Source organism: Hemitrygon akajei, chromosome 3 (genome assembly GCF_048418815.1).
Source record: "Hemitrygon akajei chromosome 3, sHemAka1.3, whole genome shotgun sequence".
NCBI classification, from domain to species: domain Eukaryota; kingdom Metazoa; phylum Chordata; class Chondrichthyes; order Myliobatiformes; family Dasyatidae; genus Hemitrygon; species Hemitrygon akajei.
Genome location: NC_133126.1, coordinates 1,554,027 through 1,569,692, shown reverse-complemented (window position 1 = coordinate 1,569,692; position 15,666 = coordinate 1,554,027). Strand labels below are relative to the sequence as shown.

General features: G+C 42.5%; 1 protein-coding gene across 4 annotated transcripts in view; it reads left to right on the top strand.

Annotated features, from left to right (window-relative positions):
* Positions 1-15,666, top strand: part of flvcr2a (FLVCR choline and putative heme transporter 2a) — a 230,772-nt gene that overhangs the window by 74,247 nt on the left and 140,859 nt on the right. For all 4 annotated transcript variants that reach the window (XM_073039134.1, XM_073039132.1, XM_073039131.1 and 1 more), the window contains exon 4: positions 6,256-6,323. In XM_073039134.1, coding sequence (XP_072895235.1) covers positions 6,256-6,323 — 68 coding nt within the window. The remainder of the gene's footprint in view (positions 1-6,255; positions 6,324-15,666) is intronic.

The following is a 15,666-nucleotide window of genomic DNA, read 5'->3' as shown; positions in this document are numbered from 1 at the left end:
ACCCTCCATTGTGTGAGAAACTCAATCATACTGTGATCACTCTTTCCAAGAGAATCTCAATCTGCAAGATCACTAATGTATTGATTTGCACAACAAGTTCACTGACCTTATTTCAAACACTACAGGCATTCTGATAAAGTGCCCTTACACTCGTTGTGCTTTTAAAATCTTGTAATCTTTTTTCTCTTTTGCACTTGACTTTTCATTACTCCATCTTACTTTTCTCTTTTTTGTCTTTTGCTTTTTCTTTATCTTTATGCACACTTTTCTCTTTTACTTTTTTCATACTTCTCCAATCTGTTGAATCCACCCTCCTACTATTTAGTTTAAAACCCCATCCACAGCCCTAGTTATGCAATTCGCTAGGATCCATGTCCCATCACAGTTCAGGTGCAGCCTGTCCTATTGGTACAGCTCCCTCCTTCCCCAATACTGGTGCCAGTTTCCCATCAATGCAAACCCACTTCTCCTACACCAATCCTGGAGCTACACATTTAACTTTCTAATCCAATTTGCACGTGGCTGAGGTAGTAATCTCTGGTTTACTACCTTCTTGATTCTGCTTTTTATTTTAATCCCTAGCTGCTCAAATTCCCTCAGCTGAACCTCTTTCCTCATTGTTGTGATGGAAAATAACTGGTTCTTTGAGTCTCAACAGTAGAGGCTTGGACACACAGTTTTAATAATAAGGAATTTATTTACAAGTGGAAGTCGGGTCAACACAAGCAACTACAATACACAGAAAGCGGTGTGGGGACAGGGTACAGTTACACATACAAAGAACAAGGGAAAAGCACTACGACGGCTATTCCCCTTGACCTTGGATAGCTGCAGCTCCCTTACCAGGACAAACGATAGATAGACCTTCCCAACCATAAATCAATGCACTTACTTTCAATGAGGTGGTCTGTAAGAGAGACTGAGCCAGGCACATGTCTCACCTTTTATAGCATGGGGCTGGGCGCGATAATCCAATTAAGGTGACCAATAATTTAGGTGTGCATTGATTAGTTGGAAGGGACCAAATGTTGATTGGCATGTGGTATGTCCTCCGACCAGCCAGGTGGCAGTGCGTCTGTCACGTGGCCGGTATCTCTGGATACACTCATTCTACCTATTGTCATTGGTACCCACAAGGACCATGACAACTGGATCTTTCCCCTCCCATTGCAAATTCCCCTCTAGGTCAGATAAGATGTCTCAAACCTGAGCACGAGGCAGGCAACATAGACCTCAGGATGTTCTATCATCATGACAGAGAACTCTGTCTATTCCCCTGACTATACCATCCCCGATTACCACTGCATTACTCTTCTACCCCCCCCCCCCCCCCCGAATGGCTCCCAGAACTATGGTGCCATAGTTGGGTTGCTCATCCATCCTACAGATCCCGCTCTCATCCACACAGGGAGCAAGAATCTCAGACCTGTTGGACAAGCTCAAGGGCTGAGGTGCCTCCAGCACTGGCTCTTGGATCCCACTGCCCACCTCACTCACAGTCACACCTTCTTGTCCCTGACCACAGACCAAATTTGAGGCAGCTAATCTAATGGGTGTGACTACCTCCTGAAACAGAGAATCCAGGTAACTCTTCCCCCCCCCACCCCCGATGTGCCGCAGTGTTTGAAGTTCAGATTCCAGGTCATCAACTTTGAGCCCGAGTTCCTTGAGCAGCCGTTACTTGCTGCAGATATGGTTACCAGGAACTACAATGGGATCCACCGGCTCCCACATCATGCAGCTACAGCACATTCCCTGATCCTGCATCATTCTTACGTTATTGAATTAGCTGTAATTTAACGACTTTTTATTCAACCACTACAAAAGTCTTTTCTGCTACTTACCTGTGCCTCATCGCTGAAGCCTCTTGAGCCAAAGCTTCAAATTCCCAATCCTTCACTGGTCCATCCACACAACTGACATTCTGCTTTGACCCTGTTTTACTTTTATTTGCTGCTGCTAATGAATTGAGAATCGATTAGTCCACCGCTAATGTACCGAACCCTGCAAAACGCTCCTTTTTAAACTCTACGCCCTGACCTGTGTGAAGCTCGCTTGCTCTCTGCAAATCGATTGGTATGCCACTAATGTCTGAAGATACTGAATGCATTAGTAATGATCTTTCAACTATCACTAAATTTAAGAATGGTTCCAGATTTTGGAAAACCACAAATATCGCTCCACTTTTTAAAAAGGGAGGGAAGCAGAAGAGTGGGAATTATTGACCAGTTAAACTAACTTCAATGTTTGGGAAGATGTTGGATTCCTTTATTAATGATGAGATTAGTGGTATTTAGAGACGTGATCAAGTAGGCCAAAATCAGCATGGTCTCCTTAAGGGAAATCTTGTCTGACAAATCTGATTGAATTTTTTGAAGAAATAACAAGCAGGATAGACAAAGGAGAATTACTTCATGTTGTGTACTTGGATTTTCAGAAGGCCTTTGATAAACTGCCACACATGAGACTGCTTAACAAGTTACAAGCCCATGGTATTACAGGGAAGATTCAGGCATGGATAGAGGAATGGCTGACAGGCAGGAGGCAGAGACAACCTTTTCTCATTGGCTGCTGGTGACTAGTAATGTTCCTCAGGGGTCAGTATTGGGATCACTACTTTTCACATTGTTTGTCAGTGATTTAGATAATGAAATTGGTGGGTTTGTGGCAAAGTTTGCAGCTGATACAAAGATAAGTGGAGGGATAATGCTGAGGAAACAATGTGATTACAGAAGGGCTTAGACAAATTGGAAGAATGGGCAAAAATATGGCAGTTAGAATACAGTATTGGGAATAATACTGATGATGCATTTTGGTAAAAGGAACAATTGTGCGGACTATTATCTAAATGGTTCAAACATCAGAGATACAGAGGGACTTAAGAGTCCTTGTGCAAGACTCTTCATAAGATTAATTTACAGGTAGAATCTGTGGTTAAAAAAAGGCAAATGCAATGTTGGCATTTATTTCAAGGGAATTAGAATATATAAATAAGGAAATGATGCTGAAGCTTTATAAGACACTAATCAGGCTGCAATTGGAGTATTGTCAACAGTTTTGGGCCCCATATCTCAGAAAAGATGTGTTGTCTTAGAGAGTCCAGAGGAGGTTCACAAAGATGATTCCGGGAATGAAGGAGTTAATATATGAGGAGTATTTGGCAGCTTTGGGCCTGTACTCACTGGAATTTAGAAGACTGCACGGAGATCTCATTGAAGCCTACTGAATGTTGAAAGGACTAGATAGGGTGGATGTGGAGAGGATGTTTTCTGCGGTGGGGATGGGTGCCCAGAAATAGAGAGCACAGCCTCAGAATTGAGGGGCAATCCTTCAGAACAAGAGGTAAGGGGGAATTTTTTTAGCCAGAGAGAAGTGAATCTGTGGAATGCTGTGCTACAGACAACTGTGGAGGCCAAGACAGTGAAATAGTGGAGCAGACTCAATGGGCTGACTATTTTCTGAATGGAGAGAAAATACAAAAATCTCAGGCACAAAAGGACTCGGGATTTTTTGTGCAGGATGAGTCTGTGGGAGGAAGGCAAATGTGATGTTAGCATTCATTTCAAGAGGACTAGAATATAAATGCAAGGATATTATGTTGAGACTTTATAAAGTACAGGTGAGGCCTCACTTGGAGTATTATGAGCTGTTTTGGCCCCTTATCTTAGAAACGATGTTCTGAAACTAGAGAAGTTCAAAGGAAGTTCACAAAAATTTTCCCAGGATTGAACAGCTTGTCATATGAAAAGCTCTGGGCATGTATTCACTAGAATTCAGAAGACTGAAGGGGTGACATCATTGAATGGTGAAAGGCCTTGAATGAGTGGAGAGGATGTTTCCTATGGTGGGAGAGTCTTAAGACCAGAGGACAGAGCCTCAAGTTAGGGGGGTGTCCGTTTGAAACGGAGATGTGGAGGAATTTCATTAGCCAGAGAATGGTGAATCTGTGGAATTCTTTACTGCAGGCAGCTGTGGTGGCCAAGTCTTTATGTATATTTAAGGCAGAGGTTGATAGATTCTTGGATAGTCAGAGCATGAAGGGATTTGGGGGAAAGGCAGGATACTGGGGCTAAAAGGAAAAATGGATGAATACATAGATATTTTATTGATCCCAAAGAAAATTACAGTGTCACAGTAGCATTACAAGTTCACAGATATACAATATTAGAAGTGAAGTGAGAAAAATAAGTTATCTTAAACAGTCTAGCAGGAGGGATCGTCACTACCCGGATATAGATTCATTCATTATTGGCGCAGTTGTCTGAAAGTGCTCTTCTGTTCAGCCAAGGTGGCATGCAGAGAGTGAGAAACATCATCCAGAATCGTCCCATAGGGTCCTTTGTTCTACCACAGCCTCCAACATATACCATTTGTCTCTTATTCTTAACAGACCCAGCCTCTTTAATCAGTTTATTGAACATGCTGGCATCACCTGTGTTGATGTCATTGCCCCAGCACTCCACCACATAGAAAATTATACTGGTGACAACAGACTGGTAGAACATGAGAAGGAGAGGCCTGCATTCTCTAGAGAACCTCACTCTCCTCGGTCTCCTCGGGAAGTATAGGTGACTCTGGCCCTCCACTCAAGTCTGTCATCCAGGTACTCATAGGTTCTCACCACAACCACAACTTCAGCATGAATGGTAACAGGGAGCAGTGTAAATTTAGTCTTCCTAAAGTCCATCACCATCTTCTTTATCTTACTGATGTTGAGCTCACCCCCTCCGGTCTCCTCCTATCATTTCGCATTTCCTCCTCCCCCTCCTACTTTCAGATCTCTTAGTATCTTTCCTTTCAGTTAGTCCTGATGAAGGGTCTTGGCCCGAAACGTCGACAGTGCTTCTCCCTATATGTGCTGCCTGGCCTGCTCTGTTCCACCAGCATTTTGTGTGTGTTGTTTGAATATCCAGCATCTGCAGATTTCCTTGTGTTTACCATTTGACCCTGTATTCATTCTCATGCCCTCACTCTATACATCCAACTATTGCTGAGTTGGGATCATACTCGATGGGCCAATTGGCCTAATTCTACTCCTTATAATGCTAAGGCCTTTTAAGTCATTGGTCCGACTGCACTTGGGAGCAATTTATGGCCCCTTAGCTAAGAAAAGAAGTACTGGCATTGGAGAAGGCCCAGAGGAAGTTCATGGAATGATTCCGGCAATAAAAGGGTTATGTACTATATGAGTTCAGTAGTTCCATTTAATATCAGAGGATGTATTATACAACCTGAAATTCTTACTCTCCTTGGACATCCTCAAAACAGAAGAAAATCCCCCAAGAATAAATAACAGAAAAAAGTCGAAAGTACCCCAAAGCCCCCTGCCCTCCTCCAAAGCACAAGCAATATCAACCCTAGCCCATCCCCAAATTATTCTAGCATAAAGTATCAGTATTCCATTCCCACCACTCACCATACAAGCAACAGCAAAACCCCCAAAAACTAACTGTTCGCTCCAAAATTTCAGCATCCTACAGGCTCTCTCTTTTTCTCACAAACAAAGGAGAGACAGATATTGCTCCTTCCACAACAAAAGGGGAGACAAGAAGATGGTATTTCAATGTTGCAGTCAGTCTGAAGCATTGCTTTTTATATCAAGTCCGGAATCAGTAAATCGAATACCTAGTGCTGAGCCCTCCAACAGCCACTCTTGCTGTCTTCAATGTTCCGGCTCCTGCAATGCTTCAGTATGCAACACTGGTGAGAATTTGCGTCCACATGGTCACACAGGCCTCGAAGTCGCCCAACTTCAGGCCAAACCTTGTCATACCGAAATGCAGCTAATTGGTGAGCTCCAAGAACAGGAATGCACCATCGTGCAGAGCTGCAGTTCTTGAGTGCTGAGTGGCCTAATTCTTCTCCTGTGTCACATGGTCTAAGCCTATGCCCTCTTGTTTTAGACTCCGCAGTACCTTATGGTTTTCTAAACCACTGTAAGGACACTGTGCAGCCTCATTCACTCCAGTGAGAAACAATTTCCACCTCTCCAGTGTTTTCTCATAAAACTCAAGCCCGCCAGTCTTGACCATATCCTTATGAATCTTTTCTGCACCTTGATTATTCCTAGCTTCTGTCTTTATTACCCAAATACACAGTTTGTTCAATTTATTTAATTACACATTGTGTGCCCTAGTATTTAAATGAATTTTGAGCATGAGCTCCTCCGTTAGCATGACTTCTGACCAAGGTATGGTAGAGCTAACTGAATTATGGGTGTAGAGAATGTCTTTAACTAATTTTTTTAATTAACAGGAATTAACACGGGTTCCTATTATGCAGTTTCAACCCTCCTGAACAAGATGGTGCTGACTCATTACCCAGTACGTACTCTGTCCGTTTGGGCTTTTAAAAAAATCATTATTGTAACTAATCGAAGTGTATTTTAAAATCTTAGTAGGTAACCAGTTGTGTATGTGTTCTGAGTCTGTGGTATATTCTTTGTGCTCCTGTGTTCGGAAGTACCTACCCAGTGAGACTGGAAATGTAAATGTAACCATCCATTGGGAGAACATGGTAATAACAGCATAGAAGCCAAGGGCACACTACTCCTGTTAAAAGCAGATGCTCAGATTGTCAACAGTTTGGGGAGCAAAGACACAAACTAATGCTTGTATATCTAGGGCCTGACCAGCTTTTGCTTTGTGATTATACCCATCCATTCATACCCACAATAGTCCACTTCTTTATTTTCTCATGCTAACCTAGAGCTGCAGAAGATACCACCTCATCAGGTAAATTAGCTTAAATGTTGTGTAATTTATATTTCTGTTTAAGAGCTGTTACATTCTTTATTTTTTTTAATGTGTTCTTTGAAAAACAAACAGTTCAGTGGTTGTAGTAATAGAAAGAGTCAATTTTCTTCAATAAGCAGGTCTCCTGAGGCAATCCTTGGAGGCTGAGGATGAGCAGCTTAGTTTCCCTTTCTCTGGGTTCTGATGTGGCTGATGAGGCCAATGTAGGAACCTTGTCCCTTCCACAAATCCAACAGGAGGTAGCTGTTAGGATGTGAGACTGTGTGATTGTTCCACACAAGCTCCTATGTACTATCTGAGACTCAGTACTGTCCCCATTGTTCCTGCTTTACTTAGTGCTGATAGGAAAAGGAGGAAAGCATGTGCACTTCTGTGACTGGTTTATGTGAACATAAACTTCACTTCACAGACATAACCAGTTCATTTATACCATTAGTTTGACAGCAGTTTTATTTATTAACACACCAGGAAAGATATTTATATTGTCCTTTTGTAATTTCTTAATCTTTAATGATAATATTGGAATGCTTTGGCAGAATTTGTCTATAGAAACTGAAGTATTTGCATTTGAAATTGGACTTTCGGAATCTGTTTCTCTTCAGTATTTGCATGGAGCAGGTTTCAAGGAGTCCATCTGATCTGTGAGCCTTTGGACAACCAGCTATCTGCCGCAGCCAATTCCAGAAGTCTGCAGCCATCCCAGGCTGTAAGCATCTTTGTACTTAAGATTGGCAAGTTGTTAAAAAATATGAAGTATATTTGGGTGTTCTGGCAAATATAAAATTAGCCATGAATTGCTAATAGTGCATTAACTAAATTCAATGCTAAAGATAGGAATGCCATGTGAATTGAGCTGTTCCAATGCAGTAATAATACTGGTGTTGGCTCAGTAGTGTGAAAATTGTCTAGGCATGTTCTAGTCAAAGAATAAGTGAGATCATGTCCATCCATTTATTGCCTTATTATCTTCCTTACAAACATAAATGAGGAGAATTCATCCACAGAGGTCAAGTGGCTCCACTCACCAATAATCTAATGCACATTACTCAGTGTCATTTCCATCTCTGACAGCATGAAGTAAAGACTTAAATTATTACAGATATTTATATATAACAAATCAAACAGATGTGTACTGGGAAATGCTGAGAGATGCTCTGATAAAAGTCTTTTAAAACATGAATGAGTTTGATAAAGTAAATGTTGAGAGAATATTTAATCTATTAAAGATCCCAAAACAAGTGCTGTAAATAATAAACAATACTTTCAGGATAAATCCCTTTGTCTGTAACATCCATGTGATGACATAGAAACATTTCCATCGTTAAGTGCCTGGTAGAGAAACTGACCAATTGGTTTTAAAGATTTCAGCGTTAGCCTCTTGTTCTTTCAGTATATCTGTGCTTTCCTTTTTCCCTGTGTACTTATCTACATTCCTTTTACTTCGATAGTATGTTGTTAAGGCATCTTAAAAATCCAATAAGATCCACCCAGACACTGATACTGGCTTAGTCTGTCACCAGCTTTCTCACAACAAATGTTAGACTGACTTAATTCAATCTTATTGGTTTACCTCTTACTTGTATTTGAAATATTGTGCTCAGAGCCTTCACGATCTCCTCCATGATCAAACTCTGTTGTAGGACACAGTTATCAACCTTCAGATTCTTTTCCATAATGAAAGACATCTGGAATAGTCTATTCCGCTCATTGCATCTGCTCTGCCATTCTCCTAAAATCATGGCAGATCTTTACCACACCAGCCCTATGCCAGTGATTGCCTTAATTTCTAAAAGTCCATCAATTTCTGTCTCGAATGTACCTGGCTGTTTAGTCTCGACAATCCTCCAGGGTAAAGAATTCCTAAGATTTACCACCCTCTGGTGAAGAGATTTCTTAGCACCTGGATGGCTGATCCCCGGTTCTGATATTTTGACCCTCAACCCAGACAAAGGAAAACCCAACATGTTTCTGCTCCGCTTCTGTTCTTCCCTATGTCTATTTATTCCAACTGTGAAATATGAGCTTTACTCAAGGATTAGTTGAGACTAGTAACATGAATCATGAGGGATATAGATAGGGTGAATACACACAGACTTTTTCCCAGGGAAAAGGAATCAAGAACAAGAGGGCACAGGTTTAAGGTGTGGGTGGAGATTTAAAGGCCACCTGAAGGGCCGAGAATATGCATAGTGAGCTGTTAAAGAAAGTAGATGAGGCAAGTACATTAATGGCATTCAATTGACATTTAGATAAGAACATGGACAGGAAAGATTCAGAGCAGGGGTTCCCAACCTATTTTATGTCATGGAGTCCCAGTTGGGAACCCATGATTTAGAGAGATGTGGGTCAAATACAGGCAAATGTGACTAGTTTAGTGGTAAGCATGGACAGATTTGATTTAATTGCCTGCTTCCAGGCTATATTACTCTGTGACTCTGCCTTGATGAACGCTTTTAAGGGAAGCTAGATTAGGATATGGTAAAAAAAAAACGGAATTGGAGAATGTGCTAATGTGATATGAAAGGTGAAGGCTCGTTGGATATAAATGTTGGCAGAGGGCAGCTGAGCTGATTCAGTTGGTGACTATATGGTTATAGTCACAAATAATGTTTTTGATTTGTTGAGAACAAAATTAGCTGCTGTCACTGACTGGAGTATGGAAAGAAGTTGTGTTGTGGAGCACAGACAGACTCTCAGCCAGCACTGACTGCGCTGCTGTCCTTGCTTTCTCATCGTTACCACTGCCCCCTCCTGCTGCTGTCATAGTCCCTTCTGACACCTGGCTATCTTCCTCAGGAATTGGGCCTCAATCACCTCGTTTAGTTCCCAATCATTTCCAGGTTCCACTAAGTACAAACACCTGCTTTCCATCAGCAAATGCAGTATAAAAATCCTGTGACCACAACAAGGAGGTGCTAGTTCATTGGTTGACTTGTGTATGAGTAACCTCATTCCATGGTTCTTGGGACTGTCAGTTCTAAGTCTAGCATCATTCCTGAATTTGCTACTAAAACCGAGACTCTGGGTAAAGACTCCCTTGGCACCCATTCCACGCTTGGTACGACCATAACTCTTCCTGACTCGGGCTCCGCACCCATGTTCAGCACTTGGGTTTGTTCCACTGCCACGTCCTTGTAACAGCATCTGAGTTTGAAATGTGTAAGCACCAGTGGATGCCCAGTCTCCGGAGAAGTGTTTCATATTCTGTTGATAATTAACTAAAATCAATCCATTAAATGCCACTGCTGTACTTAAAATTTATCCCCTGATGAATTGAAGTGGGCTTCCTGTCTCAGTGTTTTAACATGAGCTCTGTGATTATCACCACCTGCCAAATGGCAGGCCTATTGATCCAACATAATTATAACTGCATTACACAAATTCAGATTTTGGAGGCAAGGTAAATAGGTGAGTTCATTGCTTATTTCCTATTTAAATCTTGAGAGAATAGATTTACAGTGCCAGTCTTTTGATTTGGGTGTCAGATATGGGATTTCCAGGAGACGCCGAGTGTCCCTGATGGCCATATCTGCACCCCATGCAGCGAGATGCAGCTCCTAGAGATGGAGTTAGGGAACTGGAGCTGCAGCTCGGTGACCGTCGGCTTGTTAGGGAAAATGAGGCAGTGATAGACAGGAGCTACAGGGAGGTAGTCACCCCAAGGCTACAGGAGACTGGTAATGGGTGACTATCTGGAGAGGGAAGGGAGAATGTCAGATACTGGATGTCCCCTCAACAATAAGTACTCCATTTTGAGTGAGTACTGTGGGGGGAGGAAACCTACCTGGGGGAAGCAATAGCAGCCATGCCTCTGGCACTGTAGCTCAGAATGGCAGGGAACTGAAGAGGATGGCAGCAGTATTAGGGGACTCTATAGTCAGGGGGACAGATAGGTGATTCTGTGAACACCAAAAGCAAACACAGATGGTAGTATGGACGACAGCATATGTATAAATGTCTCTCTCCAGCAGACTTCATCATGATCAGACTCCAGTATTTCTACTATTTTTTAATGTTTCTTAATTGTACATATGATTTTTTTGTGTTCGATGGCTGAGCAAGTCAAGTTTATTGTCATTTTGACCATAAACTGCTGGTACAGTACACAGTAAAAGCGAAACAATGTTTTTCCAGGACCCTGGTGCTACATGAAACAACACAAAACTACACTAGACTGTGAGACAGCACAAGATTACACTAGACTACAAAAAACAGCATAAAAACTGCAATAGACTACAGACCTGCACAGGACTACATAAAGTGCACAAAACATTACAGAGCAGTACAATAATTAATGAACAAGACAATAGGCACAGGAGAGGACAAATTACAATATAATAATAAATGATGTAGATGTCAGCCTAGACTCTGAGTATTGAGGAATCTGATGGCTTGGGGGAAGAAACTGTTGCACAGTCTTGTCGTGAGAGCCCGAATGCTTTGGTACCTTTTGCCAGATGGCAGGAGGGAGAAGAGTTTGTGTGAGGCGTGTGTGGGGTCCTTCGCAATACTGTTAGCTTTGCGGGTGCAGCGTGTGGTGTAAATGTCTGTAATAGAGGGAAGAGAGATCCCAATTATCTTCTCAGCTGACCTCACTATCTGCTGCAGGGTCTTGCGATCTGAGACGCTGCAATTCCTGAACCAGGCAGTGATGAAGCTACTCGGGATGCTCTCAATACATCCTCTATAGAATGTGGTGAGGATGGAGAGTGGGAGATGGACTTTTCTCAGCCTTCGCAGAAAGTAGAGACGCTGCTGGGCTTTTTTGGCTATGGAGCTGGTGAAGCATCTGACTGGCCTATCAGAGTTCTGTTTGGGAACTAGTTAACTTGATCAGCATTTCTGATCTGGCTAATGTTCACGATTGCACTTAATAAGAAAAAGATGATGGGTGTAACATGAATGTAAGGAAGGGCAAGCCAATTACCGGGTACAATTACAGACAGGAAAGAGTTAAATTGAACTACTGAAGCAAAATTCAAATAGGTGAAGAATGCAGGACTGAAGTTGGACATTTGGAAACATTTGGCATAGCATTTGGAAAAAGGTGGACAAACTCGTGGCGCAGTTAGAGATTGGTCAGTATGACGTTGTGGGCATCACTGAGTTGTGGCTGAAAGAAGGTCATAGTTGGGAGCTTAACATCAAAGGATATACTTTGTATCGAAAGGACAGGTAGGAAGGCATATCAAGGACAGGTGGTGGTGTGTATGTTGGTAAGAGATGGAATTACATCTTTAGAAAGAGGTGACATATGGTCAGAGAATGTTGAGTCTTTGTTGGTGGAGTTTAGAAACTGCAAGAGTAAAAATAAATGGGAATTATATATGGGTCTCGAAATAAAAGTGGGGCTGAAATTGCAAAAGGAGCTGGAAAAGGCATGTAATAAGGGTAATGACACAATTGTAATAGGGGACTTCAATATGCAAGGGGTTTGGAAAAATCAGGTTATTGTTGGATCACAAGAGAGGGAATTTGTGGGATGCTCACAAAGTGGCTTTTTAGAGCAGCTTGTGCTTGAGCCTACTGTGGGAAAGATCATTTTAGATTGGGTGTTGTGTAATAACCCAGATCTTATTAGGGAGCTTAATGTAAAGGAACCCTTAGGAAGCAGTGATCATAATATGATTGAATTCATACTACAATTTGTGAGGGAGAAGCGTAAGTCACATGTATCAGTATAGCAGTGGAATAAAGGGAATTACAGAGGCATGAGAGAGGAGCTTGCCCAGGTGGATTGGAGGAGGATACTGTGGGAATGATGACAGAGCAGAGATGGCTGAAGTTTCTGGTAATAGTTCACAAGGCACAGGATAAATTTGTCCAACAGAGAAGAATTTCTCAAATGGCAGGGGTGAGCAACCATGGCTGACAAGGGAAGTTAAGGACTACATAAAAGACAAGAAAGGGCACATAAGGTAGCAAAAGTGAGTGGGAAGTTGGATGACTGGAAAGTTTATGTATATGGATTTCAGCAAGATTTATTGAGAAAGTAAGGAGGCATGGGATCCAAGGGGACATTGCTTTGTGGATCCAGAACTGGCTTGCCCACAGAAGGCAAAGAGTGGTTGTAGACGGATCATATTCTGCATGGAGATCGGTGACCAGTGGTGTGCCTCGGGGATCTGTTCTGGGACCCTTTCTCTTCATCATTTTTATAAATGACCTGGATGAGGAAGTGGAGGGATGGGTAGTAAGTTTGCTGATGACACAAAGGTTGGGGATGTTGTGGATAGTTAGGAGGACTGTCAGAGGTTACAGCAGGACATTGATAGGATGCAAAACTGTGCTGAGAAGTGGCAGATCGAGTTCAACCCAGATAAGTGTGAGGTGGTTCATTTTGGTAAGTCAAATATGATGGCAGAATATAGCATTAATAGCAAGACTCTTGGCAGTGTGGAGGATCAGAGGGATCTTGGGGTCCAAGTCCATAGGACAAGCAAAGCTGCTACGCAGGTTGACTCTGTGGTTAAGAAGGCATGTGGTGCATTGGCCTTCATCAACCATGGGATTGATTTTAAGAGCCGAGAGGTTAGGACCCTAATGTTCCAGCTATATAGGATCCTGGTCAGACCCCACTTGGAGTACTGTGCTCAATTCTGGTCGCCTCACTACAGGAAGGACGTGGAAACCATAGAAAGGGTGCAGAGGAGATTTACAAGGATGTTGCCTGGATTGGGGAGCATGTCTTATGAGAATAGGTTGAGTGAACTTGGCCTCTTCTCCTTGGAGCGACGGAGGATGAGAGGTGACCTGATAAAGGTGTACAAGATAATGAGAGGCATTGATTGTGTGGATAGTCAGAGGCTTTTTCCCAGGGCTTAAGTGGCTAGCACAAAAGGGCATAGTTTTAAGGTGCTTGGAAGTAGGTACAGAGGAGATATCAGGGGTAAGTTTTTTTACGCAGAGAGTGGTGAGTGTGTGGAATGGGCTACCAGCGGCGATGGTGGAGGCGGAAATGATAGTGCCTTTTAAGAGACCCCTGGATTGGTACATGGAGCTTAGAAAAGTAGAGGGCTATGGGTAAGTCTAGGTAGTTCTAAGGTAAGGACATATTCGGCACAGCTTTGTGGGCCGAAGGGCCTGTATTGTGCTGTAGGATTTTTATGTTTTAAAATCCAACAAAAAGTAACTAAAAAAAGATCTAAGAAGGGAAAGGATGAAATATGAGGGCATACTAGCCATAATATTTAACAAAATACCAAAAGATTTTTCAGTTACCTAAAGAATAGTGGGGGGGGGGGGGGGAGAAAGATGATATTGGACCACTGGAAAATGATGCTGGTGAGTTAGTAATAGGGGACAAAGAAATGGCAGCTGAACTTAATACAAAATGCTGGTGGAACACAGCAGGCCAGGCAGCATCTATAGGGATGCTGTTACTTTTGATGTTTCGGGCCAAGACCCTTTTGTGTGTGTTGTTTGAATTTCCAGCATCTGCAGATTTCCTCGTGTTTGCTGAACTTAATCGGTACTTCGCATTTTTCTTCACTGTGGAAGACACTAGCCGTGTGCCAGTGGTCCGTGAGTGTCAGGAAGCAGGAGTGAATGCCCTTGCTATTACAAAGGAAAAAGTACTCGGCAAACTCAAAAGGTCTTAAGGTGGAGAAGTCACCTCAACCAAGTGGGCTGCATCTCAGAGACCCGAGAGATTTTGATGAAGAGATAACAGATGCATTAGTCAAATGTTACTCCGCTATTTAAGAAGTGGGAGGCAACAGAACGGAAACTGTTAGCCTGACATCAGTGGTTGGGAAGTTGTTGGAATCGATTGTTAGGGATGAGATTACAGAGTACCTGGAGGTAATGACAAGATAGGCCAAAGCCAGCAATGGCTTCCTGAAAGGAAATTCCTGCCTGACAAACCTACTGCAATTCTATAAGGAAATGACAAGCAGGGTAGACAAAGGAGATGCAGAAGAAGTGGTGTATTTGGAGTTCCAGAAGGCCTTTGACAAGGTGCTGCACATGAGGCTGCTTAGCAAGATAAGGGCCCATGGAATTACAGAGGAGTTACTAGTGTGGGTGGAGCTTTGGGTGGTCAGCAGAAAACAGAGAGTGGGAATAAAGGGATCCTATACTGGCTGGCTGCCAGCTACCAGAGGAGATCCACAGGGTTTGGTGTTGGGACCATTGCTTTTTACAATGTATGTCAATGATTTGCACTACGGTATTAATCGATTTGTGGCTATATTTGCCGATAATACAAAGGTAGGTGAAGGAGTGGGTACTGTTGAGGAAACAGAGCGCCTGCAGAGAGACTTAGATAGGGGAATGGGCAAAGAAGTGGCAAGTGAAATACAATGTTGGGAAGTGCATGGTCATGCACTTTGGTGGAAGAAATAAACGGGCAGACTATTATTTAGATGGAGAGAGAATTCAAAATGCAGAGATGCAAAGGGACTTGGGAGTCCTTGTGCAGGATACCCTTAAGGTTAACCTCGAAGTTCAGTTGGTTGTGAAGAAGGCAAATGCAATGTTGGCATTCATTTCTAGAGGTATAGAATATAAGAGCAGGGATGTGATGTTGAGGCTGTAGAAGGCAATTGTGAGACTACACTTTGGAGTATTGCATGCAGTTTTGGGCTCCTTATTTTAGAAAGGATATACTGACATTGGAGAGAGTTCAGAGAGGATTCAGGAGAATGATTCCAGGAATAAAAGGGTTACCATATGAGGAACGTCTGGCAGCTCTTGGGCTGGATTCCCAAGTTCAGGAGAATGAGGGGGGGAATCTCATAGAAACATTCCAAATGTTAAAAGGCCTGAACAGATTAGATATGGCAAAAAATTTTCCTTTGATAGGGGATTCTAGGACAAGAGGGCATGACTTCAGGATTGAAAGACATCTTTTTAGAACTGAGATGCAGAGAAATTACTTTAGTCAGAAGGTGGTAATCTGTGGAATTTG